The 26,563-nt window shown below is 32.0% G+C and overlaps 2 protein-coding genes and 2 pseudogenes across 3 annotated transcripts; 3 read left to right on the top strand and 1 right to left on the bottom strand.

The window, feature by feature from the left end:
• Positions 1 to 1,560, bottom strand: part of LOC120136108 — a 3,163-nt pseudogene extending 1,603 nt beyond the window's left edge.
• On the top strand, positions 1,250 to 26,563 carry LOC120136106 (nucleolar protein 56-like). Of its 2 annotated transcripts, XM_039152225.1 has the most exons (10): positions 1,250 to 1,262; positions 4,222 to 4,227; positions 23,727 to 23,957; positions 24,347 to 24,561; positions 24,660 to 24,817; positions 24,942 to 25,129; positions 25,218 to 25,470; positions 25,675 to 25,823; positions 25,899 to 26,033; positions 26,247 to 26,563. In XM_039152225.1, exons 3-10 carry the CDS (start codon positions 23,753 to 23,755, stop codon positions 26,546 to 26,548), a joined length of 1,605 nt encoding a protein of 534 aa, XP_039008156.1. In that variant the 5' UTR covers positions 1,250 to 1,262; positions 4,222 to 4,227; positions 23,727 to 23,752; the 3' UTR covers positions 26,549 to 26,563. The 2 variants fall into 2 exon arrangements, with proteins under 2 accessions (XP_039008156.1, XP_039008155.1); XM_039152224.1 differs by lacking the exons at positions 1,250 to 1,262; positions 4,222 to 4,227 and having other exon boundaries at positions 23,665 to 23,957.
• On the top strand, positions 5,215 to 9,077 carry LOC120136109. Its single transcript, XM_039152226.1, has 6 exons — positions 5,215 to 5,363; positions 6,671 to 6,716; positions 7,607 to 7,727; positions 7,989 to 8,044; positions 8,492 to 8,592; positions 8,953 to 9,077. Exons 1-6 carry the CDS (start codon positions 5,244 to 5,246, stop codon positions 9,007 to 9,009), a joined length of 501 nt encoding a protein of 166 aa, XP_039008157.1. The 5' UTR covers positions 5,215 to 5,243; the 3' UTR covers positions 9,010 to 9,077.
• LOC120136107 lies at positions 18,359 to 20,015 on the top strand (annotated as a pseudogene).

The following is a 26,563-nucleotide window of genomic DNA, read 5'->3' as shown; positions in this document are numbered from 1 at the left end:
CTGTATGCAATCACAACATGGATACACACATCCGAGAAATGGAAAGAATTCAATATGGTGGAAGCTGTTCTACAGAAGAGATTTAGAAATAGCACCTTAGTGTTCTTGTAGAACTGAGAGGATGTTAAAGCCTCAAAAAAGTCTCCGGAAGTAATTGAAGCATCTTCGGGCCTAAACTCCCGAGTCCCACCGCAGAGGTCATTCCATTAATGGATACTGCAACATCGGTTCCGCTAGGAAATAATGAATGGCTTCTAGGTGAAGGTTGTTCTGACTGCAAATGGTGGAAATTTTTATTCATTACAAATATGTACTCATATAGACTAAAACCCAAATTTGAGTAACATAAACTAGAACATGAAAACCATGAAATTCTGCACTCAATCCATCTTCCCCCTTAGCAGGATAAGTTTTCTGTGGCATTCCAATGCCAGTTTACAAACAATATGTTAAATTCCATATACTAGAGGTGGACAACAGAGGGATAAAATATCCACCGAGCTATATTGATTCGACTCTCCATTTTTCTTGAAATACTTATGTCAGACACATACATGCATTCGACATCCATACTAAATCCTAGTAACATACCCACCAGCCCCAACATGGCTCAAACAACTGCATATTCAACCTAAACATCATACTCGGAGGCTAAATATCACAAAAGAAAGGTTAAACTAAGATTCATCATTCATAAAAATTCAGTTTGATTTTTCGACCTGTTGCAAAATCCATACAGCAATTCCAGCAAACTCTACAATGCCAATGTATCTGTCAATCCATGTTGCATCCTCAGGGAATTAACGTTAACAACTGGTACGCTAAGAATCTTGTTTTGAGCCAGAATTCGAACAGCCTCGGCTAAACTAGCATCCGATCTTATCTCAACCCCTGCAAACAGAATTCAACATTGTCTTGAACCAAATAAGATCAAACTAAACATTACAAGTCAATATCTTCATATATACTTTCTCATTGTCATATGTATTTGGCACAAACACATCAACCCCATACCCAAAACAGGGGAAAGAACAAAATCGCGCATATGATCATAGGAACCATGCAAGCAAATAGATGAATATAAAAACAGACCTTGAGGAGCAAGAGGGAAAGAAGAGACAGGGATGCTCTCAAAGCAAGCATTGAGCTTCTCTGTAGGACTAAGCTTTGGTTCCTGAATACCCCATAGATCCTCCCTTCCATCCCAAGCTTTGCCTCTGGACTCTGCGGAGTCTCCTGGTCCGTGTCACTCTCTCTTTTCAGTTGCAAACTCGCCATCTTCAACCAAACCGAAACCCCAAAAAGAAAAATGCACTACTCTCTCCCTATTTTCAACTCGAATGTTCATAAAGCTGACAACTTTGCTCATTCAATGGTCTGAGATAAGAGGGTTACTTTTGAAGTACTGTGTAAAGGATGAAACAATGATTCGATCGACCGTTGACGAGGTTGTTCGGGCAAGTGTGTAAAAAACTAACTTTGCTCTTTTTTTTGTTTGCCTTTATAGCAAGGAAGAAGCGGAAGGGGTGGTCTTATCCATCCGGATTTCAATGGCTGCCACTTGTTTTGATGACTGGGGTTCGTGGTTTTTTATGGTGACTCTTGCTTTATCCTATCCTATTTCTTGACAGTGACTTTGATCAAATATCTTTGGGTTTGGCACAGTTTTTGAGTTTAACAAAAACATATTGGTACTGAGAGAATCAATGATTTTGATAAACAAAGGACATTGAATAATTAATATTTAATATAAAATTTGGGAGTGGGGTGGGGGTGGGCCGGGGACTTATTTATCTATCCACATAGATTTTATTGGATTTTCTCTAACTCATCCATGATTTGATACCATATATATCCACTTAGCAAGTTGTATTACTAGTGACGAAATTAAAGAGAATGGAAATGATTTGTGTTTTATTCTTGTTTTAATGACAATTTGGATTTTTATAAATTAAAGTTTCTCTGTAGCAGTTATTTTGCATTTTGAAAGTTATCATATTGTTTTTAGTTCTTTCTTTGACTGAGGATATCATAACTGGCGCCTTTAGATTTTCAATGCAGGTTTCTGTCATTGGTTTCTATTTGGTTCATGGTCTTAATTTTCTTGCGATGACATCCTTTGGTCATGTTTCATTAACAGTTGAGTGACCTAAACGAGTAAAATTCGAGAATATAGTGATCAAATTAAAAATTTTATAATTAGATGACCTAAGTATAAGAGTGCATTGGGTGATGAACAAACCTCATTTATAGTTTAGGAAATTTTATTTACATGTGGAGAAAAAAACAAAAATCCATTCTTTTATTACTTACCTTATTTGACTGACTAAATTCCTCCTCTCACATATAACATAAATACAAATGTATACATTTTCGATCAATTATCTTCTTTATTTTATTTTCTTCAACAAGAAATTGCTTCAATGGAATCTCGTGCAGAAATGGCAGAATTTTTTTAAACCATATTTTCCATCACTTCGCCTTAAAACTAATTTACCTTCTTCTATTGTTTTCCCCCCCTACTCAGTCATGTTTTTTGAAAGTGAATGTCAAGTGTGATACATGCAAGAGGAAGGTGATGGCTGTGCTGCAAAATCTCCATGGTAAATTCAATTTCCCATCCTCGATGAACATTGTATTGATAGAAAAAGAAACCCTTTTTTCTTGGAAAAATGGATTCCGAGAAAGTAATATTTCCCTTTCTCTGGTGGATTTCAGGTGTATATTCTGTAGTCATTGATGCAGAAAAAGGGACACCGAGAGTTTCTGGAAATGTAAATCCATATGTGATCATGAACATCTTTGAAAAGAATGGGAAACATGGAGAAATATGTTGGGTTAAATTTGAAGGGCAATACATGGAGCCATTTTACCATCACTGCCATGGCTATTTTGGAGGAAATAGGTTCAGTCCTCAAGGATCACTTCACCCATTTCCACCTACAGGAGGGCCGACCATTATTTCCCATGGTATGATCGATACCACTATGCTCCGACAGCTTTTCCACCGCGCCGTTGCCACTGCCTCCACTACCCATAATTAGTGATTTTCTGCCTATAGTGTCGCCAGTAGTTTCACCCCCCGAGGAGATGAATCCATAACTGCAACATAATGTAGATCAATAGTGTTATTTTCTAAAAATTTTAAATTATTATATAAACTAAAAATTAGAGTAATTATATAAACTAAAAGCATAGTAAATAAGTTTTTAATAGATACGAACAATAATAGATTGAGGGGAGAGATCATGGATAATTATTTTCTTAAAATTTTAAATTATTGTATATTTTAGATTTTTATATTTTCTATTGATAATATGTTTATACTTTTTATAAATTTTTTATAAGTTTGTATCCTAAAAATTTTAAAAGTTCGTACTACTATAAAATTTTACATTAATCTCTAAATACAAATATAAATGACATCAAACATTATAATATAACTATAAGAACACTAGATGAATAATAAAAACAACAAATCTAAGGTTTATTATAATAGAAGTATAAAACTATCGTGAAGGTTTACCACTTAAAAATATTTAGAACATATTATTTATTTTAATTTATAATTATTTCATCAACATATTTTTTGTGTTATTAAATAAAAGATAATTTGTCAAAAAAAATAAAAGATAGTTATTTAAACAATTATTAATCTAGATAATTAATTTTAATAAAATATAATAAAAATATTATATTACAAATTGAAATTGGAGTTTACTTTAAAATAATATTTAATTAATAATTGATACTGATATATAATTATAAATAATTTAAACATATACTACCTTATACTTACTCTAAATAAATTCGGCTGAATTTACGAGATAATGTTGTGAGAAAAAAAAATTCACGAGATAACGCGTTCCAACAATTAATTGTTGAGATAGGGTGTTTGCAGGTCGAATGAAGGTCGCCGGGTGGTCTGGGCGACCAATGAAGGTCGCCAGGTGAGTTTGGGAGAAACAATCAAACAATAATTGTTTGGGTTAAATGCAAATTTGGTCCTCATAACTTTGCACTCTCATATATGTATTTATTTTAGTCACAAACAATTATAATTCAGTCATACATGTTTCTTGTTTATACTATTTTAGTATGTATTTATTTTAAAATTGATTATTGGCACAACTTTGTAATCTATTTGTTTAATCATTTAGTGATATTTTTAATGTTTTGTTTCAGGCATGTATATTTTAATAATTATATTTTAGTCACTAGTTGTTTATTCTGTCAAGTTTGTGTATGCTTCATTTTGATCATAATATATTTTTAGTTATTTCATTTTAATCACTGATTTCATGTGTTTTATATATTTTCCTTAATTTTCGAAATTGGCCATGAAATTTGTAAACATGTTATTTTAGCCACTGTTTAGTATTTATGTTTAATTATAATTTAGTCATACATGTTTCTTGTTTATCATATTTTAGTATGTATTTATTTCTCCCTACCAACGATATTATTTCGCAAATTTTTCCAATATAAAATAAAACTAAATAAAACTAAAAAATAGTGAAAATACTCGAAATAAATAAACATAGAACAAATAAAAATTATTGAATACAAAACAAGATATCTCAATAATCAATTTTAAAATAAATACATACTAAATACAAAACAAGATATCCCAATAATCAATTTTAAAATAAATACATACTAAAATAGGATAAACAAGAAACATGTATGACTAAATTATAATTGTTTGTGACTAAAATAAATACATGTATGAGAGTGTAAAGTTATGAGGACCAAATTTGCATTTAACCCAAACAATTATTGTTTGATTGTTTCTCCCAAACTCACCTAGCGACCTTCATTGGTCGCCCAGACCACCCGGCGACCTTCATTGGTCCTGTAGCAAACACCCTATCTCAATAATTAATTGTTAGAACGCGTTATCTCGTGAATTTTTTTTCTTACAACATTATCTCGTAAATTCAGTCCTCTAAATTCATAAAAAAATTATAAATAACTAAAACTAAAAGAATTCAGTCCTAAATAACTAAAATCCCAAAAAACCAAAATACGAAAAGACCCACTCTAACCTGTAAGGCTGTCACACGAAGTGGGAAATCCAGGATATATAGCGGGAAAATAAGTATGGCGGGCTTTCTCGACTTTTCGCGCTTCGTCTTCCACTTATTTCTTCACCCTTTTTCTAGTTTTAGTTTTCAACTTTTTTTTTAAAAAAAAGTTTTCAACTTGAAAAAGAACTGGGGCGAGGGATATTGCAAAGGCCGATGGAAGGCTCCTCTTCTCAACACTTACATTATGATAAACCGCCTTCCGGCGCTTCCAAGTTCCTTTTCAATCTCCCCTCTCGGGGCCACCTCTCCTCTACCGTCATCTCCTCCAATCTGGTAGCGTTTTTCATTCTCGTTTTTATTTACTTAATTTCTTATTATTGTCATTATAACTTTATTTTTGTCATTTGTCGCGTATAAAGTGATAAGTGAACTCAGCCTTGAACTGTTTGTGGAAGTAAAAGTAGTTTTACTGAATTCAGACTGGAAAAGGAAATAATTATGATATTAGATTAGGATTCGTTTAATTTTAGCAGCGATGAAACGATTTATGGTTCGGATTGGAGGTTTTAGGATGCATTGATTAATGTGTCAAATGTGATTAAGTTTATGTTTGGTGGATGGTTTGGTAGGGTTCGCAGTGAGAAATTTGACTTGGAAAGTGTTGAGAAATTTGTTATTTGAGCTAATGAAGAATTATTTAGCAGTAAAATATTTGTATACAGAGGCTATTTGAAATATGATCTCTTTGGGATTAAAATTCGGGTTGTCCTTAGTCAAGCTATTTTAGGGGGTCTTATTTTCAACTTGGAATGAATTCCTGCATCTTTGTCTGCCAAATACTTGATTTTACTGACCAAATACAATGTCATGTTAGCCTGATTTAGCATTTTATAAGAATGTTCCATTTGCACATATCTTTTGACATAGCACAGCCTTATTCATTCACTTTAATTCTTCTTGCCATGTGTAAGTTATGTGGTTTTAGGATATAGCCAGTTACACCTTGGGAATTCTTATGCTTTGCAGTGGTTTTAGGATTTTGGACGTGGCAGTCTTTTGTTTCTGAATGTACTCTGCTTTATTCGTCAAATTTGAGTCATTTCCTTGTGTTTGTATTCAGTAGGGCATAAATACTTTCAAATAATGGTTTCTTTAGTTATCTGTCTGTTTCGCTATACCATATTTTTTTTCAATTACCTTAACCGTATCTTGCCACACAAAGATGTCATGTAATTAGGATTATGTATGATTGTATCCATTGGCTTCTTTCTCTCCCTGCTATGTTTTTGGCACCATTTTAAGTATTCCCTTCTATTTCTTTCAAGGAGTCTCCTCGAAAAATATAAAAAAGTAAAATCTGTATTTCAATTCCAGTCATATACTAATTTCTTCTAGGGACGCAAACTAAGAGTTTCTCATTGGTTAAAGAATGGATCAGCTTAGTAAAAGGAAACTGGGTGGCTGTCTAGTTTGAATGCAATCACCTATTTAACTAATATAGTTATTTCTTGGCATATTTGTTTCCCTGCTTTGTATGTTGAACTGAATTATTCTTTTTAGTCTTGTCAATGAATAATTTGTCCTTTATCTAGAGCATTTCATTTTCAAAAAATGTTGCTTATATTGCAAACTTTTTGCAGGGGGGGATGCGAGTTTATATTTGTGAGAACAACACTTCTCCACCAGGTTTCTGTAAACTTCAACTTATTGAGGATTTCTATATGTTTTGAGAGTTTGCAAATAATTTCTCTTTTAATTTAAATATTTAAATATGTGCATGACCATTCCACTCAGTCGCTGCCTTTTCCACTTAAGAACCATTAATTACTGCTATTACATCTATTTTAATGTACATGATCTTTTTAGTGTATATACCTCTATTTAGAATGATCCTAAATTTTGCACTTTTGATTCACTGAAGGTCTTAAAAATTGATATTTGCAAAACCTGTTTATGGGGAAGCTCTAGGTAGCCTTCTGCCAATTTGCATTGTAGTTTCTCTAAGAGGCTTAATATTGGATTCCATTGTTGAAAAATCAACTTGCATGGCTAACTACACTTAATTGCATTCTGGTGCCTGCCTTACCTCTGCTGTGATCATTCCCAACTTTTTTTAATAGGTTACTTTGTTTCACTTTTTTATAATCAACATGTACTGTTGAAGGCTTGAAACACCTATCAAGTGAAATAGTTAGCAGAAAATAGAGAAATTCATTACAAATTTAAGACATGGAACTCATTGCAACAGTTTGGGAGCTTAATGATTTTGTAATTCAAAGCTATATGGAATTTATAATGTATCTTAAGGATATTAATTTGACGCTCTAAATATTTCTTCCCTACTGTAACTTAAGTCACATATTGATTGTATAAAACTATCTTCAGTGTTGGATGGCGATTAAAGTGTCCTTTTGTTTCTCTTTGTATTTTATTATTGTCTTGTTTATAATTCTAATATCCATGAATTGTCTGCGGGTTATCTTGTCTATGCTCAAGATCTCCGTTGGTGCGGAAATAGTTATGAGATTTATCCTAATTCAGAAGCTAGATAATCTTACTTTCTCTTCTTTGTCCAGAGAACCAGCACATAAAGACAAACCAACAGAACATACTTATTAGATCACTCATGCTTAATGATAAGAAAGCTGATTCTTGTTCAAAGGATGTGAAAGCTGCAGCTGACGGCCCTAGAAAGAGGTATGGGTTTAATCTTTCTTGGGTGAACGATGTTTAATTTCTTGTTTATATTTATTGCATGTGTTAATATTAGTTGTCTTATGTTTCACTGTTAACCCTCTTTTGGGACATCAAGAACTATTTTATAACTTTGTTCAGCTTGCTGTTTGTAGCAAAATACATGGATTACATCATGTGTTATTGCACTCTCATATTATTCCATCCGATCATACAAGATGACTAGGGTAGATTGTATGATGCTTGCCAATCTTTTTCCTGCAGGGCTGGTGAAAGAGTCATGGATAGCAGGGCTTCTGCAAAGAAAGCCAATACACAAGGTACTCCTCGATCAGGTCAGTAAGTAAGATGTTTTGTATTAGTCCATTCTCCTCATGTGTGTATTCATGTGCATATTTCCATTATGGGGTAAAAAATGTCGGGAAATCAGAATGTCACTGCAGTCATTTGTAGCTGGTATTTTTTTCTACAATTGGATTTATGAAATTTCTTATTAAAAGTAGTAAAAAAATGACATTCTGGATTAAATTGTCTGATTAGTGTTATATATTTCAAATTTCTTTTTCCCTGACCGATCTCTAGTGATGAGTTTCCGTGCTCTAGTTAATAAATTGGCATGTAATGTAAATGAAGCCATTCTATTTTCATCAAACCACCTTATTGTCCTTCAGCATGAGTATGATTTATCTTTTAAATTGTCTCAACCATTTGTTGCTTCATTATTCAGAGAAATATATCACGAGTTCTAACAACTTAAAAACTTGCAGAGGGATCAAGCAGTCGTGTAGCTGAGGAGTACCATAGTTTAACAGTAGAGAGGCTTCGTGCCCTTCTTAGGGAAAGAGGATTCTCTTCCAAGGGGAAGAAGGCATGTTCTCTTGAAAGTTTTATTGGATGCCATTTTTAAGTCTTCTAATTTTAAATGCTCTGGGTGGTCAGCCATATTTAATGATCCGAGAATAGATATCTCCGTGGTGTTTCTTTTGCATTTTTGATGACACAATGGCACCACATGCTTATGTTCTGATTATTCATTTTTTCTTAAAATATCCATATATGACGCATTCTTGGATAATGGATATGGGGATACGGCTCTCCAAAGACCATCCTGATACATGGATAGAATTGAATGAACAAATATCTGAATAACATAGAATATATTTACTTACACGCTGAGCTAATTACTACTAAATTCTGAACCCATTTAATGATTCATCGAGCTGTGCAGGATGAACTGATTGCTCGTTTGAAATGTTTCAATGGTTCATCTCAGAAGACGGGCTGATGCTGCCAGCACTTGCAATGTATACGCACGCAGAGGTAAGAGAAGTAGGCGGTCATGTTGTCCTTTTGATGTAATTTAGGAAAGTGATACCAAAAGGGTGGAATTTACTTAAGATTAATGTTTCCTGAAAAGAATAAGAATGATTCAGAGTAATTTTAAGACCTTTTCTTTTTCGGGGGGTGGGGTTAATATTTAGTGTTATGTTTTATTACTTTTCAATATATTAATCATTGCTATACATATGCATGAGACCTATCCATGGATTATGTAAATTATGATTATGAATATTGATGAATGATTATTTAGTAATGGGTAGTAATAGATGGGAGTTTAACGCATGTTTGGGTTCGTGAGTAGATTGAATTATAGATTATAAAGAAGTGTCTGTTGGATAGACCATTAAAGTAGGTTATGCTCTAAGCCTACGATTGGTATTAGAGAAAGTGCTTTGTTAGTCAAACCTACATTAACATGAATGAAAGAACCAATATGTTAGTCAACTGAGGAGCAATGTTTAAGAACGGAAATCAATATGTTATTTTTAGGTATTGATTCAATGGGTTGAATTGAAGATATAAATATTAAATAACTAAATTTCAATAGAGCCAATATGGAGTATATTAGATATTAAATAAGACTATGATGTAAATTTTCATATTAAATGGAGTTAAAGTTGAAATTAATCTCTCGAGACATTTATGTTTTAAAAGGAATGAATTTTATAATTGGAAGCGAGGGATGTGGTGAGTAGGGTGCAAAAAAAAATCTGAATATCCGATTTTACGAAAAAAATATCTGAAACCGGATTTGGGAAAAATTGGTTTTTTTTAACCGAATCGGATTTTTTTAAACCGGTTATTTTATTCGGTTTGGAGAAAAAAACCTAGATCGGTTTTTTTACCGGATAAAAAACAGGTTTGAAAAAAATCGGTTAAAAAACCGATTTTTATCCGGAAAAAAAAATTGGTTTGGGTTTAAAAAACTAGCCGTTAATATAGCCGTTGGGGGGTTTTGTGATCGTTTTTGACCGTTTTTCTTTAAAAAATTACCATTTTACCACCATAAACATGTATAAATAGGTTGGGATATATTTGGTTGATTACAACTTTCTCAAATCTTATTACACAATACCTAAACATATCTCAAATCTTATTTTTGTAATTTTTTGTTCATCATGAGTAACGGTTAAATCTTCCGTCGGGGGAAACCTTGAAGTCGTAAGAGTGATCGAACACACTCAAAACAAAGATATTTGGGATTACTACGATTTATGTGAGATGTCAAATAGCTCGAGGAGGGTGCGTTGTAAACTTTGTCTAAAGTTTCTTGCATCGGAAGGAAACACAATGTTGAAGAACCATTTGACAAAATTATGCAAGGCATTTCGCTCAAGATCGGATCCTAGTCAATCGAATCTTACACTGCAAGGTAGTGTTTTTGTTTACGATAACGAAAAATTACGAGAAGCGTTTACAAAGTTCGTGATTACAAAAGCATTGCTGTTCGACCACTTTGATGATGAAGATTTCACGACAACAATTCAACAATTAATGCAACCACGTTATACTCAAGTAAGTCGTACTACCCTTAGAAGAAATGCTATAAAAATGTGGCGTATGGCGAGGGAAAAAATGATTTTAGGATTCCAAGAACACCGTTATGGTGTGTCGCTTACATGTGATGTTTGGAGTTCCCCTTATAATACCGGAAATTCTTTTTTAGCTGTTACGTCACATTGGTTAGATCAAGATAATTGGCAAATGATGAAAAGAACAATCGCGTTTGAATTATTCGGTGAGTCGCATACCGGTGATAATTTATTTACACTTTTAAAAAGGGTAATTTGTCTTTATAAATTAAAAAATAAAGTTTTTTCTATATCCTTTGATAATGCATCGAATAATACAAACGCGGTTCTAAGATTGAAAATATTACTTTCACCGATTTTAGACGGTGTGTTTTTTCATACCCGTTGCGTTGCACACATAATTAATTTATCCGTGCAAGTCGGTTTGGAGGTTATTGAGCCGATTAGATTAGAATTTAAAACAATGATAAAATCGGTTCTTTTTAACAACAACAAAAAACTAAATGATTATAAACGATTTTGTAAGTCCGTTTATAAAAAAGCTTTGGGTCATTGCAAACATTTCAAACATCGGCTTTTTGAGATGGGTCATGTCCCAAACATTTATCCGGATTCGAGTTGGGAAACTATAGCCAAAATAACTGATTTGCTTGAGGTTTTTAAAAATGCAACAATTTTTTTATCTGGTATTTATTACCCTACTAGCCCGTTGGTTCTTAATCAAATATTTTTGTTGGCTACCCGACTAAATGATTTTGAATTTGAAACCGAAGTTTTTCAAGAAATTGGCTTTGCAATGAAGGAAAAACTTTTAAAATATTTTAAGGAAATTCTCCCCATTTTTACTTGTGCCGCCGCTTTAAACCCAACGTTAAATGTTGGTAGGGTTGAAATACTAATTGAACAAATTGCGTTTGCTTTTAATTTAACCGATGATGAACCCAACTTTGTCCAAAACTAAATTATTTTAACAAATGTTTTCGAGACATGTTTGCAATTTATTTAACTAAATACGGATCAAGTAGTGTAATACATGATCAAATGAGAATGAATGCAGAATCATCTAGTAGACGTCCAAGTAACATAAATTTGAATCTTTTTAACACTCTTGTAAATTCCCAATCCAAACGATCACGTACTACCACCCTAAGTAGCGAGTTGGGAAATTACATGTCATGCGATTTTCTATCAAAAATGACATTTGAAGAGTTTGAAAGTTTGGATATTTTGGCTTGGTGGAAAGAAAATGAAGCACAATTTCCGATTCTAGCCGCCATGACCCGTGATTTACTAACCGTCCAAGCTTCTACGGTAGCTTCGGAATTCGCTTTTTCTGTTAGTGGCAGGGTTATATCGCAACGGAGATCAAGACTAAGTCCTGAGTCGGTGGAAGTATGCATTTGTTTAAAGGATTATTTGGATGAAGCGGCTCGTAAGCAATATATCACCACCCTAGAAGATGCAATTGATGCCGATTTGGAAGCAAACTTACACATTGAAGAAGTCGAACTTGGAATATCCCCTCCAAATGAAGAAGGCGAAGATGATGAAGAAGAAATGGCAATGTAGTTTATTTTTAAACTTTATTTTAATTATCGTAAACTTTGTTTCAATTATCGAATTTGAAGTTTTTAAGTATTTGAATTTATCGAACTTGAAAGTTTTTAAGTATTTGAATTTATCAAACTTGGAAGTATTTAAGTATTTCAATTATGTTGAGTTAATTAAGTATTTCAATTAAGTATTTGAATTTATCGAACTTGAGGTTTGATGTTTTTTCTTTGATTCTTTCTTGATTCTAGTTGTTTGATGTTTCTTGTCTTTGATCAATGGCTTCTAAGCTTGTTTAAATATACATTGAATTACTTCTGAACGTTAGGGATAATTAATGAAGATAATATAGCCGTTTAAGTGTGAAAACATTTAATAAAAATGCTTGGAGCGTGAGGGGAATCGGTACCCTCTCATAGGGAATCGGTTCCCTAAGTGTAAAATTCAAATATTTCGACCGTTGAATAGGGGGAATCGGTACCCCCTATGGGAGAATCGGTACCCCCTATGGGGGAATCGGTTCCCTCCGAGCTTTCTGGAAATCTCGAAGCCAAACCATTCATGGGAGAATCGGTACCCCCTTGGAGGGAATCGGTTCCCTATGAGCAATCTGGAATTTTTGGCTTTGAAATGGTTCGAAATACTTTGAAAGATTATTTTGAAATTGTTTTAAGATTAAAACTTAATTTTACACTTAACTAAGGATTAAAAATGATTTTTGAAATATTTGAAGTAATGTTTTGATATTCGAATAATTATATCGAATATACTTAGAAAATCATTTGGAAAATCTTAAAATTCATTTAACTTAATTTGTTATATCGAAATATCAAAATGTTTTCAACAAATTATCGTAAACTTTGTTGCAATTGATGACGATGTAATTTTAATAATATTAAAATTGGTTTTTTTATAACCGGTTTTTTAAAAAACCGGTTTTTTTTTAAATCGAAACCGGTTACACCGATTAGGATATTCGGCCCTCCAAACCGGTTAAAAACCGAATCAATTATTTTATAAACCAATTTTTTTTATGGAAAAAAACCAGATCGGATAAAAACTGATCCAAATCAAATTGAAATCCGACAAATATGCAACCCTAGTGGTGAGTATCCTCATCATAAAGTTGTATTCAGTTGAAGTTTGAAGCAAAAGTCAGTGATCACTGTGGAGAGGGGACAAAGGTGTTGGGTTTGAAATTAAGAATGGGACAAAACTAGAAAGAAATGTTGATCGCTGATTGGGTAAGTGGACGGTGCGAGGTCCCAACGACATCCCAAAAGATCATGGAAGGCCAAAACGGAGGCGATGGTCACGATCGGACAGGATCGCCCCTATCTAATATTCTCTTTTGGAGACGTCTCGAGTTTACTGTTTTAATAGCGGCGCAGTCCTGGTTTCGGCTGCAGCCAAAAATACAACGGCGCATATGATTGATTAAATTTAAGAGGCATGCAGTGATGTCGGTATGGATAATGATAGGTCTTAAACACGACACGATCGCCACATCCAATTTCACTAGGAAGAAAATCCTTATAGTCAAAGCAATTTAGTTTCTAAATTAATATAAAATAATTTATCTTTTATATAAAAAAAAGACTATTTCTCTCTTAAATTTAGTGGTAAAATAAAATGTTATACTGCTTAAAGATTTAAGTTTAAACGGTTATATTTGCATTATGTATATATTGTTGCCAGACTAAAAATTTGAATTGATATTATTTTGTAATCGTTTCATATTATTAAAAATTAAAAATAAATTTATTGATATCTTTACAATATGATATATAAATCTTAATTTTTTTATTTATAAAATAGCAAAAATTAATATTTAAATTATAATAATGATATAAATAATATTAATTAATTATTATAATGTTTTAAAATAACAATAATAATTTTTACAATAAATTATATTATTTTTTATATTCAATATCTATAATGAAACAAACAAACACGAAGTTGCATCAATCTTTACAAGTAATGTTATAATAATCAATTCAATAATTAACTATAACTAATTAGAAAGCTCAAGTCATTAATCTTTAGAGCATGTGATTAAGAGCTCTCAATTGACACCTCTTTTCTCTTTTAAGTTGTGGGTTTAGTATATATTAAGAGTAAAATTCCCCTTCTCTTCCCTTAAGTATAAATTATTTAAAAAAAAAAGTTCAAAGATAATTCATGTAAGGTAAACCTCAAACTTAAATGTTAAAGAACCAGTCAATAATCTTTAAAGTATGTGATTAAAATCTCGTAATTGTGTCAATATTTTATTAGCATAAAATATTATATTTTGAGTACACATTTGAGTAATTTAACAATAAAAATCTACAACTTGTGGATAAAAATATAATAATTAATATCATGGACAAACACAAGATTTTGTGTTAGAGATACATATGTCAAAAATTTGAGGGGACTTATAAAATTTTAAGAGAAGTAAATAAATTATTAATAAAAAAATATCTAAAATATATAATAATTTAAAATTTTTAAAGAATTTACTACCCTTTTTTCCTGAATAAACATTGTTTTTTATATATATAATATTGACACTCAAGGAAATCGGTTCACCTCTTTAATGAACATTGTTATACTATAAAAATTAATAAAAAACAATACATCACGTTTAACTTTTCCAGAACTAATAATTAAATATCTCTAATCATCAAGAATCTTGTGTATTAGTAAAGGCTAAACTACACGGGTGACCACTCAACCATGGTCAAAAATTATTTTGACCATCAATGTTTCAATTTGATCAATAAGATCATCTACCTATTTAAATGCTTCAATAAAGCCACCTACCGTTGACATTTAATGGAGTAGGTGACATGGCAGTAAAAGTATTTTGGTACAATTACACAATTGGTCCTTGTTACTTATATATTATTTTAATTTGGTCCTAACTGTACTAAATTAAAATAAATTTAATCCTCAAATCAAGAGGTGTCATGTGTCATTGTCATGACTGGTGTCATTATTCGATTGAAAGACTAAATTTCCTTTTAATTTAATAGATTTATTTTCCACAATTAGAGATTGATTATTTAATCCTTTGTTTGAAAGAAATTAAATTTGCGCAATAAAAAAAGGCAATGAGAGTCAAACCCAGGACCTTTGGTTGAAATAAGATGAGCCAAATCATTGACTCAATGCAATAATTTGGTATGTTTTGGACAACAAATTATATATATATTGTATCTTAGTATGTAAATGCTTTAATCAAAATTAATAATATTTTATATATCTTTTATTTTTGTTTAACTTAACAAATATATTTTATGTTTATTTTAATATATAATATATATTTTACTATTATTTTCACTTAAAAATATATTTTATTCTTATTTCAAATTAAAAATATAATTTATTATTATCTTTAACTTTTAAGAATATATTAAAATATATTTTGAAGTTAAGATATATTTTATTCTTATTTTAAATTAAAAATATATTTTAATATGTTTTTTAATGTTAAGATAATAATAACATATATTTTAATTTGAAATAAGAATAAAATATAATTTTCAGTGAAAATAATAGTAACAAATATATATTTATATTAAATCAATAATAAAATATTTAAATATATTTTAAGTTAAGATATTTTTAAAAATATATTTTTAAGTGATGATAATAATAAAATATTTTTTTACATTCAAATAAAAATAAAATATATTTAATAAGTTACAAAATTAAAAGATAATTTTAAATTTTAAGATATATAAAATATTACTAATTTTTAGCAAAGCATTTACATATTTAAGATACAATATATATATTCTTTATTATCAAAAACATATTAAATGATTGCATTGGCTTAATGGTTTCGTTTCTTCTATTACAGACAAAGGTCCTGGGTTTGATTCCTCAATGACACATAGCACCTTTTAATTTGATTATTAAATTTATTTTGATTTATTACAATTATGACCAAATTGAAATAATATATAAGTACTAGGATCAATTATATAATTATATCAAAATATTTTAACTGTCACATCATATACTCCGTTAAATATTAATGACATGTGGCTTGATTGAAACATATAAATAGTTGAGTGATATGATTGATCAAATTAAAACATCTAAATATAATTTATTTTGATTTATTACAATTATGACCAAATTAAAATAATATATAAGTACTAGAATCAATTATATAATTATATCAAAATATTTTAACTGTCACATCACATATTTCGTTAAATATTAATGACATGTGGCTTGATTAAACCATCTAAATAGTTGAGTGATCTGATTGATTAAATTAAAACATCGATAGTCAAAATGATTTTCACCACAGTTAAATGGTCACCCATGTAGTTTACCCATTATTAAATGGGAATATCTTTTGAACAAAAGTTAAATCAGAATATTTAACACGTGTAGATAAAGCGAATGGCGCAGCAGTAATTGCGTTGATTGAAAGAGTGATGTCAGCATTTATTAAAAAGACAATGTGTTACTGTCAAGATCTAGGGGATTCCCGAACACCACGTGCTTTTTAACTCCCACGTGCTCTTTGAAATATTCGCCTCATAAATTAGCACGTGCAGACTAATACTACATTACGTTACAAATATCCGACCACCCTTTTTTTATTATTTTGCTTTAGATTTTGGTGGAACATATTTTCTTCACAATATTTTTATTGTTATATTTTTAAGGGAACTCAACATATTATTTATTGATATTTTATATTGAAGCTAGCAATTGATTATTTGATTTGTTACTGTAATGCATCTAGTGAAGATACTATAAAAATATATTTGAAATGCATTTTAAAAGTATTATATTATTTATTATTATTTTTAATCAATTTATAATATTAATTTAATTGAAGAAATTTTTGTATGATAAGATCTAAATCTAAATGTTGAAGGTTTAGGGGTTTCCATAGACCATTATAGTTATGCTATATAATTTAGTTTTTTATATATAAAATGATTATATAATTCACAAAAGGAAAATTTGGCGAGATTTTGAGAACAAAACATGTTTATTAAATTATGTAAAAAAAATTCTTTGATGTATTAGAACTGAAATATTTTAGGTAAAATATTAAAAAAACTTTAAAAAATATTGAGTAAATAGTCATTGTTAGAGCAGCAAAATATTTGTATACAAATTCAACAGTGAAATGTTGAATCTTTAAATAATGAATTTTAATTACTTTATTTAAAGATTTTTTTAGGTAAAAGCTTGAAATAAATAAATAATTTTATAATAATTTTAGGTAAACTACTTATTTAATATTCCATCTATTATTGTGTTTATGTTAAAACTTAATGTAGATGATAACATGATGTGATATAATAAAAGTTTTAGTCTCAAATTTTATACATTCTAACAATTAGATCTTAATTTAAAATAATTCACTATGGAGGAAATTGCCAGATTGATCATTGGCTACACCCTATGAAAATGCAAATGAAAATGTTCGTAGATGACCAAATTATTAAAATAACCGTTAAATTTTGATGATAACTTAACGAACGGTGACTAAAATAAAAAATAATAATATTATACATGATTTATTAAACAAATAGTTAGACGATCAAAACAAAAACATAAGAATATAAAAGATACTAAATAAATAATTAATTAACCTTAATATTTATTAAACTTCAAAGTAGTAAACTTTGAGTGATTTTCTAAATGAGTTAAAGTTAATTAACTCCTAACATAAATTCAATTAAAATTTTAATAAATTATAGAAATAATCCATTTTAATTAAAAAATCGTTTACTTTCTATATCATTAAAAAATGATTTAAAATCTCAGATCCCTACCGCGAGTGGAGAGGTTTCAGAAAAATATGAATTTACTATTTCTTCGATACTCAAATAATTTCAATAACAAATAATTTAAATATAATTCAATTATTTTACCCAATGATACAACCTTTGCTCACTGTTATCTACAGTATATGTTGCTTCTTTCTACAAATCAAGTCGACATGAACCCCAAAACAAACCACGTGATGTGACCATTTGTCCCTATTCGTCCCAAACCCTAAGCCCTAATTAAAACTGCTGCTTTTCTGGTCGGTCTCCATTCTCTAATCTCTTTATAAATAACTCTTCATGTTGTGACCCACCAGAAACCAACCCTAAGCTACTTCTCTAGCTCTCATTTCATCTTCTCAAAAAAACAATTATATATATATATATACACACACACATTTGTTTGTTCTTCATTGTATAATTTGCAGTCATGGTTATCGGTTTCTTATTGGGATTTGTGATTGGGTTTTTCTTGTCCTTCAGTTTCATTTCATCTTCCATGCAAGGATTCCTGCAGTCTTTTTTGGCCAATAACTCGTTTTTAACTTCCAATGGGGGGCCTCCTTCTTATCCGGTTCTCGGCTGTTTAATCTCTTTTTACAGGAACCGCCGCCGTCTGTTGGATTGGTACACCGATCTTTTGTCGGTGTCGCATTGCCAGACCATCGTGGTGAGGCGGCTCGGTGCACGGCGTACGGTCGTCACTGCTAACCCGGATAACGTCGAACATATACTCAAGAACAACTTCAAGAATTTCCCTAAAGGCAAGCCTTTCACTGAAATTCTCGGTGATCTTCTCGGTTGTGGGATATTTAACGTCGATGGGGAGCTGTGGAGCACTCAAAGGAAGCTCGCCAGCCATGAGTTTAGCACTAAGTCTTTGAGAGAATTCCTCGTAAAAACGCTCCAAGAAGAAGTCGACGGTCGGCTCGTACCCTTGCTTGAATCGGCAATGGAAACGGAGGAAGTTCTTGATTTGCAGGATGTATTTAGAAGATTCGCGTTCGATAGTGTGTGTAAGGTATCATTGGGTTACGATCCTTGTTGCTTGGATCTTTCGAAACCGGTGCCGCCGCTCGTTACGGCGTTCGATACGGCGTCGGAGATATCCGCCATGCGGGGAATGGCGCCCATGTACTTGGTGTGGAAATTAAAGAGAGCACTTATCGTTGGTTCGGAAAAGAAACTCAAGGAAGCGATCGAGCTCGTTCACGGCTGTGTTTTGGAGATCATTCGGAACAAAAGAAGGCTCTCGAAGAAGCGAAAACCAAAAGCGGCGCCGATCTCGGCGGTGACGATCTCCTGTCGAGGTTGTTATCCGCTGGCCACGAAGAGGAAGTCGTGAGGGATATGGTGATTAGCTTCATAATTGCCGGAAGAGACACCACTTCCTCCGCCATGACGTGGCTGTTTTGGCTGCTCTCGAAGCATCAAAACGCCGAGAAAATGGTTGTCAAAGAAGTGGAATCGATGCTTAACAATGGAGGAAATGGATTCGATTTCGAAACCTTGAAGGAAATGAATTGCGTCAAGGCCTGCATTTGTGAGTCGATGCGGCTCTACCCTCCGGTTGCATGGGACTCCAAGCACGCCTTATACGACGACGTTTTGCCCGACGGGACTTTCGTCGGGAAAGGAGATAGGGTAACGTATTTCCCCTACGGAATGGGGAGGATGAAGGCGTTGTGGGGGAAGGACAGGTTCGAGTTTAAACCGGACCGGTGGTTCCAAGAACCGAGTGCGGAAAACGGGTTGTTAAAGCCAGTCAGCCCTTTCAAGTTCCCAGTTTTTCAGGCTGGTCCAAGAGTTTGCCTTGGTAAAGAAATGGCCTTCATTCAGATGAAGTATGTGGTGGCTTCTATTCTAAAACGGTTCGAGATCAGACCGGTGAATGGGGATCAGCCTGTTTTTGTTCCTCTCTTGACCGGTCATATGGCCGGTGGTCTCTATGTCATGGTAAAGAGAAGGGAACTCAAATAACGAGACAAAGCCTCCAGCGTTAATCAGCGTAATATTACTATTTCTATTATTCTCCATGTACTAGTAACCATCATCTATTGAAATTCGCTCATTGCTACCACTAAATCATATATTCCATCTTATCCATATGTATGGCTTAATTGTATTTGAATGAACATGTATTATTTGTTATCCTACCTTAAAAACTATCATTTCCTCCGTCAAATAAATTTTAGGTCCTGCGTTTATAAGGTACATGTGTTGTCAATAGTTTAAAAAAATTCTAAATAGATATTATCTTATAATCACTCATATTGTTTAATATTTTTGTTTTAATATGACCCATAATATGAGTGATTATAGGTCAACAAACAAATGAAGTGTATTATAATCTTCTTATATAGGTTTGATGGATTTCTTGCCTCGATTGTTGATGGATTTGATCGATTACATGTTTCGTTAATAAATTAAATGATAATACATCATTATAAAATTAAAAAATTATGATATAATTATAATTTAAATTAATAATTATATTTACTAATTCTTTAACAAGTTTCTCTATTCTCAGTTCAAATTAACCATCCTACTATTAAAGGGGGTTAATTTACTATATATACCAATAGTAAATGATCAAATAAGACTAAATATAATGTTATCTGATATTTGTCACCAATATGATAACTAAATTGATCAATTTAATCATAGAGAGACAATTTTGAAGGGATCCTTATAATAGAAGCGTTAAATTATTCCATGTAATACTTAAGGATTAACTTGAATAGATTCCTATAATCGAAGGACCTATCAGGCACTTCATCTCCTACAAAATATGTATGGGCTACTTACGTTGAATTTGAAGAGCAAACGCGGGAGACTGGACTTTCCTTCCAACAGGGTCTTCTCCCCATGTTTTTCCCGTTTGTAAACAGTAAATTGTTCAAACAGAGTGAACCGGTATCCAATTCATCACCCATTTTCTTTTTAATAAATCTTAGAAAATATAAGGTAATATATGTTTAAAGATTCTCAATCATTTGACAATTAACGTTTATATCTCTGCATACATTCAACTTGATTCAATTTTTTTTAGATTTAATCGTATATTAATTTTTAAATTTGAATCAAGTTAAGGTTTATATAGAAAAAAATATCAGTTTCTATGTGAAAAAGATAGGATAATTGATCTTTATATATTTAAGAATAATTATTATAATAGTTTTACTTATATTTTTTTAATTATGTCTATATTTTACGTAATAAAAATTAAAGTTATTAATATATATTTATTTCTCTATATTTAGTCGGACGTTGATCTTTATCTCAACAATCGATTCAGGTGGAATATCCCTAAACTCAAGTAGAATGTTATGCGAGTGTGTTATACTTAGGTTGGGTGGGCTAAAAACTCAATCCAATCTAAATGGTATGTAAAAATAAATATTTTCTTTTGTTTTATCATTAAGATTGCTCAATAATTTAATGAGTATCGAATATAAATATATTTAGAATTTGTAAAAACTTTTAATATGTAAAATATTTGTAAAGAATTGTGTTTTCATTTTTATATATAAATAAATACGTTCAACACGAATCATTTTAAAAAAAAATACGAATACTTGGAATGTAGATACATGGGTCTCAAAGAATCAATTCGAAATTAAATACAATATCACATCAATGGTGAATCATAGATTGAAGAAGCAACGAACCTCCCATGGAGTCATTGCATCATCAACTTGAATTCCTCGAAGCTGATAACACCATCGCAATTAAGATCGAATCGTTTGATCATCTACTTGCATTCATCGATGGACTTAAACTCACCGAGTTTCGTCAACATTATCTTGAGTTCCCTCGGCGTGATGAACCCGTTTCCATCGGCATCGTACATCTCCAACGCTTCTTTCAAATCATTCATCTTCTCTTCTTCCCCTCCTTCCATCAACCCTATGAAATCCTCCAACCCCAATAACCCGAAGATGTGCATCTATGCTTGTCATATATATTATTTGTGATCAAATATTAAAATAGTGTCGTTTAACATAAGATGGAAATTGAAGTAAAAAAAAATTATTTGTTTACAGCGATGAATTTTGATAAATGACGTAAGATATGAGGTATTTTATATGACATGTTTACAACGTTATGTGGTTTTATGATGGGATGCCATACCAGCATTATCCAGTCGGACCAGTCCAGCCAAGAAAATGATATAAACTGAACGGGAAGGCAGCAATGGCCGTGGACCACTCTTATCCATGCTCAACATTTATCTCAATGGCAATAGAAGTGGGGCGAGATTATGTATATTTGATTCAATCTTACTTAATTATAATTTTTCATTCGATAAAATAATAACTTAATTAAAAAATATAAAAAATAAAATATTATAACAATTATCCCTAAATACATAAAATACAATTATATTATTATCTCATATCATGTAATTCCAGACAAATCGGTGCATAATCTATCAGGTAATTCCAGTTTTATCATCTCTTTTCAAAATATGTAAAAAGATCGTATGATTTGTTACATATATGAAATAATATTAAAATTTAAGAATATTTAAGATTTAAACTTAGAATTTGAGATTATTCTATATCTATCATATCAATCAATTTGCGATTACTAATAATAATTGAATATTTTGTATATATCACTAATTAATTTTTGATTATCAGCTGGATAATGTGTTCAGTAATATAGATAATAGGAAAATAAATAAGTTTAGTCCATCTAAATATTTATAGACCAAGGGCTCAAATAAACTAATAAATAAATTAATATGGGCCGGCTAAAGACCCCTTTTTATCCTCACCTAATTGGGCTGAACTATAAGCTATTTATTTAAAAATATTTTTTTAATAATCTAATATGATTATAAGATAATATTTCATAAGTTTTTAATCAATTAATGACGTGCACACATACTCTAGACGTAGCTACTCAAACCCAATACTTATAAGAAAAATCACATTCTCATTTATCACTGAGATCACTTGATAGTTTCGTTTATTTAAAAAAATATTAAATTCATTTTTATTTTGAATATAGTATTAATTAAAATTTGATATATTTAATTTAAAATAAAGTATTAAATTTATTTAAGTGGTTCAGATGCTATCAACTTTCTTAATTCACCGAAATTTAAGTTATCGTTTTGTCACATTTACTTTATTTTTTAAAAATTATACTATTTATTATATTATAAAATATATACAACTTTTAAAATAAAATTAAAAATGATATTTAACCATGTGGTAAGTGTGGTTGACCTTTCTTCCACATACTTATGTTCGAGCCTTTGAGTCCTCATAAACCCCAAAACATATTTCGAATGATGACACATATTATCATCAAATTAGAAGATTAAGATTTTTAAATAAAATCAAAGTCAAGATTAAATCAATAAAATATGTAAATAATAAGGACCAAACGTATAATTATGTAAATTTTTTGTCTACCACATAAGCGCTTTCATTAGATATTCTTACTTAAATAGTTAAGAAGTTTAATTGGAAAAATTAACAGATTAATGGTCAAAATAAAAAATTATAATAATTAAGTGGTCATAGTTATAATTTATCCTAAAGTTTTTATAGAGTGAATTGAAGGAACAAGAACTAAACTGTATAAATGGAAAACAAACAAGGACTAATCCGAAGTTTTGGAAAATAATTGCAGGCGGTATAAAACCATGAGAGCCTTAAACCCTAGTTCCAACTTCCATGTCAGTCTCGCATTTCCCCAACCCTAGACAACCAGACACGCCTATATCATCTAGCTTCGATTGTTTTTGAAGCTAACTAAGCTCTCTGGGTTGCGTTTTTGGAGCCTTTCTTGAATGGCTCTCTACTTGTTGTTCGAGTCATCTTCTGGGTACGCGCTGTTCCATGCTCACGGGCTCGATGAAATCGGTCAGAATACAGAGGCCGTCAGGAACTCCGTTTCGGATCTGAACCGGTTTGGTAAAGTGGTCCAACTCACTGCGTTTCAGCCTTTTGAGTCCGCTCTCGATGGTCTCAATCAATGCAATTCTGTTTCTGAAGGTATCGTAACGTTTTACCTTTCTTCAAGATTCTGGGCGTGTTTTTCATTTTGTCATCAGTTATATTCTCTTGATTATTTTTTATGGATATATATTTCTACTGCAAAGGCATCTGTTAGTACAACATTGCAAAGCTTTAGCGGTTCTTTTATATAAGTTATTGTGATGCTAGAAATAAAGGATTTTTCCATTTTTATTTGCTCCATTTCTGTGATATCTGATGAAGTTAGGTTCCTGTTAAAATTTTAAATGTTTAATAATCATTCTGAACTAATCGTTAAAAGAAGGTGCATTAATCGAATTAGTGTCTCTGCATAACACATTTGAAATGAGTCTGCTTGCTTTTCAGGTTCGGTTAATTATCGGGTTATGTTTGGTTTCATTTGGCAGGGCTTATGACAGATGAGTTGAGGAGTTTTTTGGAGCTGAATCTCCCAAAAGTGAAGGAAGGCAAGAAGCCAAAGTTCAGCTTGGGAGTTGCAGAGCCTAAGCTTGGTTCCCACATCTCTGAGACAACTAAACTTCCATGTCAGAGTGGAGAGTTTGTTCTTGAGCTTCTTCGTGGTGTGCGGTTGAATTTCGATAAGTTTATCAAGGACCTAAAGGTTTGCATATTTCTTTGTGTTTTTTACAATATGGCTACAACTGTTTATTTTCCTCATTTTTTTGTGTTGCTCTTCATGTCTATTCTTAAACATGGTAGTCTGGGGACTTAGAGAAAGCTCAGCTCGGTTTGGCGCACAGTTACAGTAGAGCGAAGGTTAAGTTCAATGTCAATCGAGTTGACAATATGGTTATTCAAGCAATTTTCCTTCTTGATACTCTTGACAAGGATATTAATTCTTTTTCAATGAGAGTGAGGTTCGTATTCACTTTACCCTGAAGCTAACATCCTTTTTAGTTTAGTGTGTGTTCGTAACTAGTTGGTACACTTGTTTCACGACATGATTTTATATAGCATCCCCTTGTTGATTTCTTCCTGCAGGGAATGGTACTCTTGGCATTTCCCCGAGTTGGTAAAGATTGTCAATGATAATTATCTATATGCTAGAGTTGCTAAGCTTATAGAGGACAAGTCAAAGTTGTCTGAAGAACATGTCCCTGCATTAACTGAGATCCTTGGGGACGAGGACAAAGCAAAAGAAATTGTAGAAGCTGGCAAAGCATCAATGGGTACATCTCTTGCATTTATGCTGCAGTTCAACCTTTTTTCTCTGCATACTCCTATTTACCTTTTCCTTTTCTCCTACTCTTTTTGCAGGACAGGATTTGACACCAGTTGATTTGATTAATGTTCAGCTTTTTGCTCAAAGGGTAATGGATCTTGCCGAGTACAGAAAGAATCTTTATGATTATCTAGTGACTAAGATGAATGACATTGCACCAAATTTGGCATCATTGATCGGGGAAGTTGTTGGGGCTCGTTTGATCTCTCATGCCGGTAGTCTCACAAATTTGGCCAAGTGCCCCTCTTCCACTCTTCAGATTCTTGGTGCAGAGAAGGCCCTCTTCAGGTATTTGACTTCTCACTCCCTATTCTTATGAAGTGATGCAGTACCGAGACGTACGGGACGCTAAAATTTAGGCCTTCGTTGAACAAAAGCTTGATTCGTGTCTTTTAAAATCTTATATGCTAATCTGAGTGCAAGCTCTTATCTAGATTTCCCCCCAATCCTAAGTTTCAAGACATTGCTTCACTCATTGCTTACTGGCTTCAGGGCACTAAAAACACGTGGAAACACACCCAAGTATGGTCTAATTTTCCATTCATCTTTCATTGGTCGAGCATCTGCAAAAAACAAGGGCAGAATGGCACGCTATCTTGCAAATAAGTGTTCAATTGCATCTCGTATTGATTGTTTTGCAGGTAATCTTTTATCTTCTTTTCTCTTACACTGTAAGTTCTCCCCATAATACATGTCAATTGTCTTCCTGTTTTCAGAGAGGGGCAGCACTGTTTTTGGGGAGAAACTGCGGGAACAAGTGGAGGAACGACTTGAATTCTATGACAAGGGCGTTGCACCTCGAAAAAACATTGATGTGATGAAATCTGCGATTGAAAGTACTCAGAGCAAAGGTACACCGGTGTATGACTCTGTTTACTAATTCAATTATAGATTACACATTTTAAAAAGATATTTAGTCAAGAGACAAGTGCAATACTTAACATTCAAGTCTTTGATTTGATATGCTGAATTCATTGGTTTCTACTGGAGGTTTAGCATGCTGCACATCTGCTTTCTCTGTGTATGATATTCTTATCAATTATTTTACTGCATGTCTTGTACAGATACGGAAATGGAGGAAGTACAGCCCGATGAAACTTCTGCAAAGAAAAGCAAGAAAAAGAAATCAAAAACCAATGATGCCCCAGCTGCTGCTACAAATGGAGATGCCCTGGAGGAATCTAAATCAGAGAAGAAAAAGAAGAAGAAAGATAAACGGAAGATGGAGCAAGAGATGGATAACGAAGAGGAGAAAACAAATGGCGCAAATGAGGATGACGGAACAGCCAAGAAGAAGAAAAAGAAGAGTAAAGATGAAGTAGCTACAGATGAAACTAAAAAGAAGAAGAAGAAGCCCCAAGAGTGAAATATAATCTCAATT

Source organism: Hibiscus syriacus, unplaced genomic scaffold (genome assembly GCF_006381635.1).
Source record: "Hibiscus syriacus cultivar Baekdansim isolate YM2019G1 unplaced genomic scaffold, ASM638163v2 tig00110621_pilon, whole genome shotgun sequence".
In the NCBI taxonomy this organism is placed as follows: Eukaryota; Viridiplantae; Streptophyta; class Magnoliopsida; order Malvales; family Malvaceae; genus Hibiscus; species Hibiscus syriacus.
Note: the sequence above shows the minus strand (reverse complement) of the source record. Positions and strands in the feature narration are given on the sequence as shown.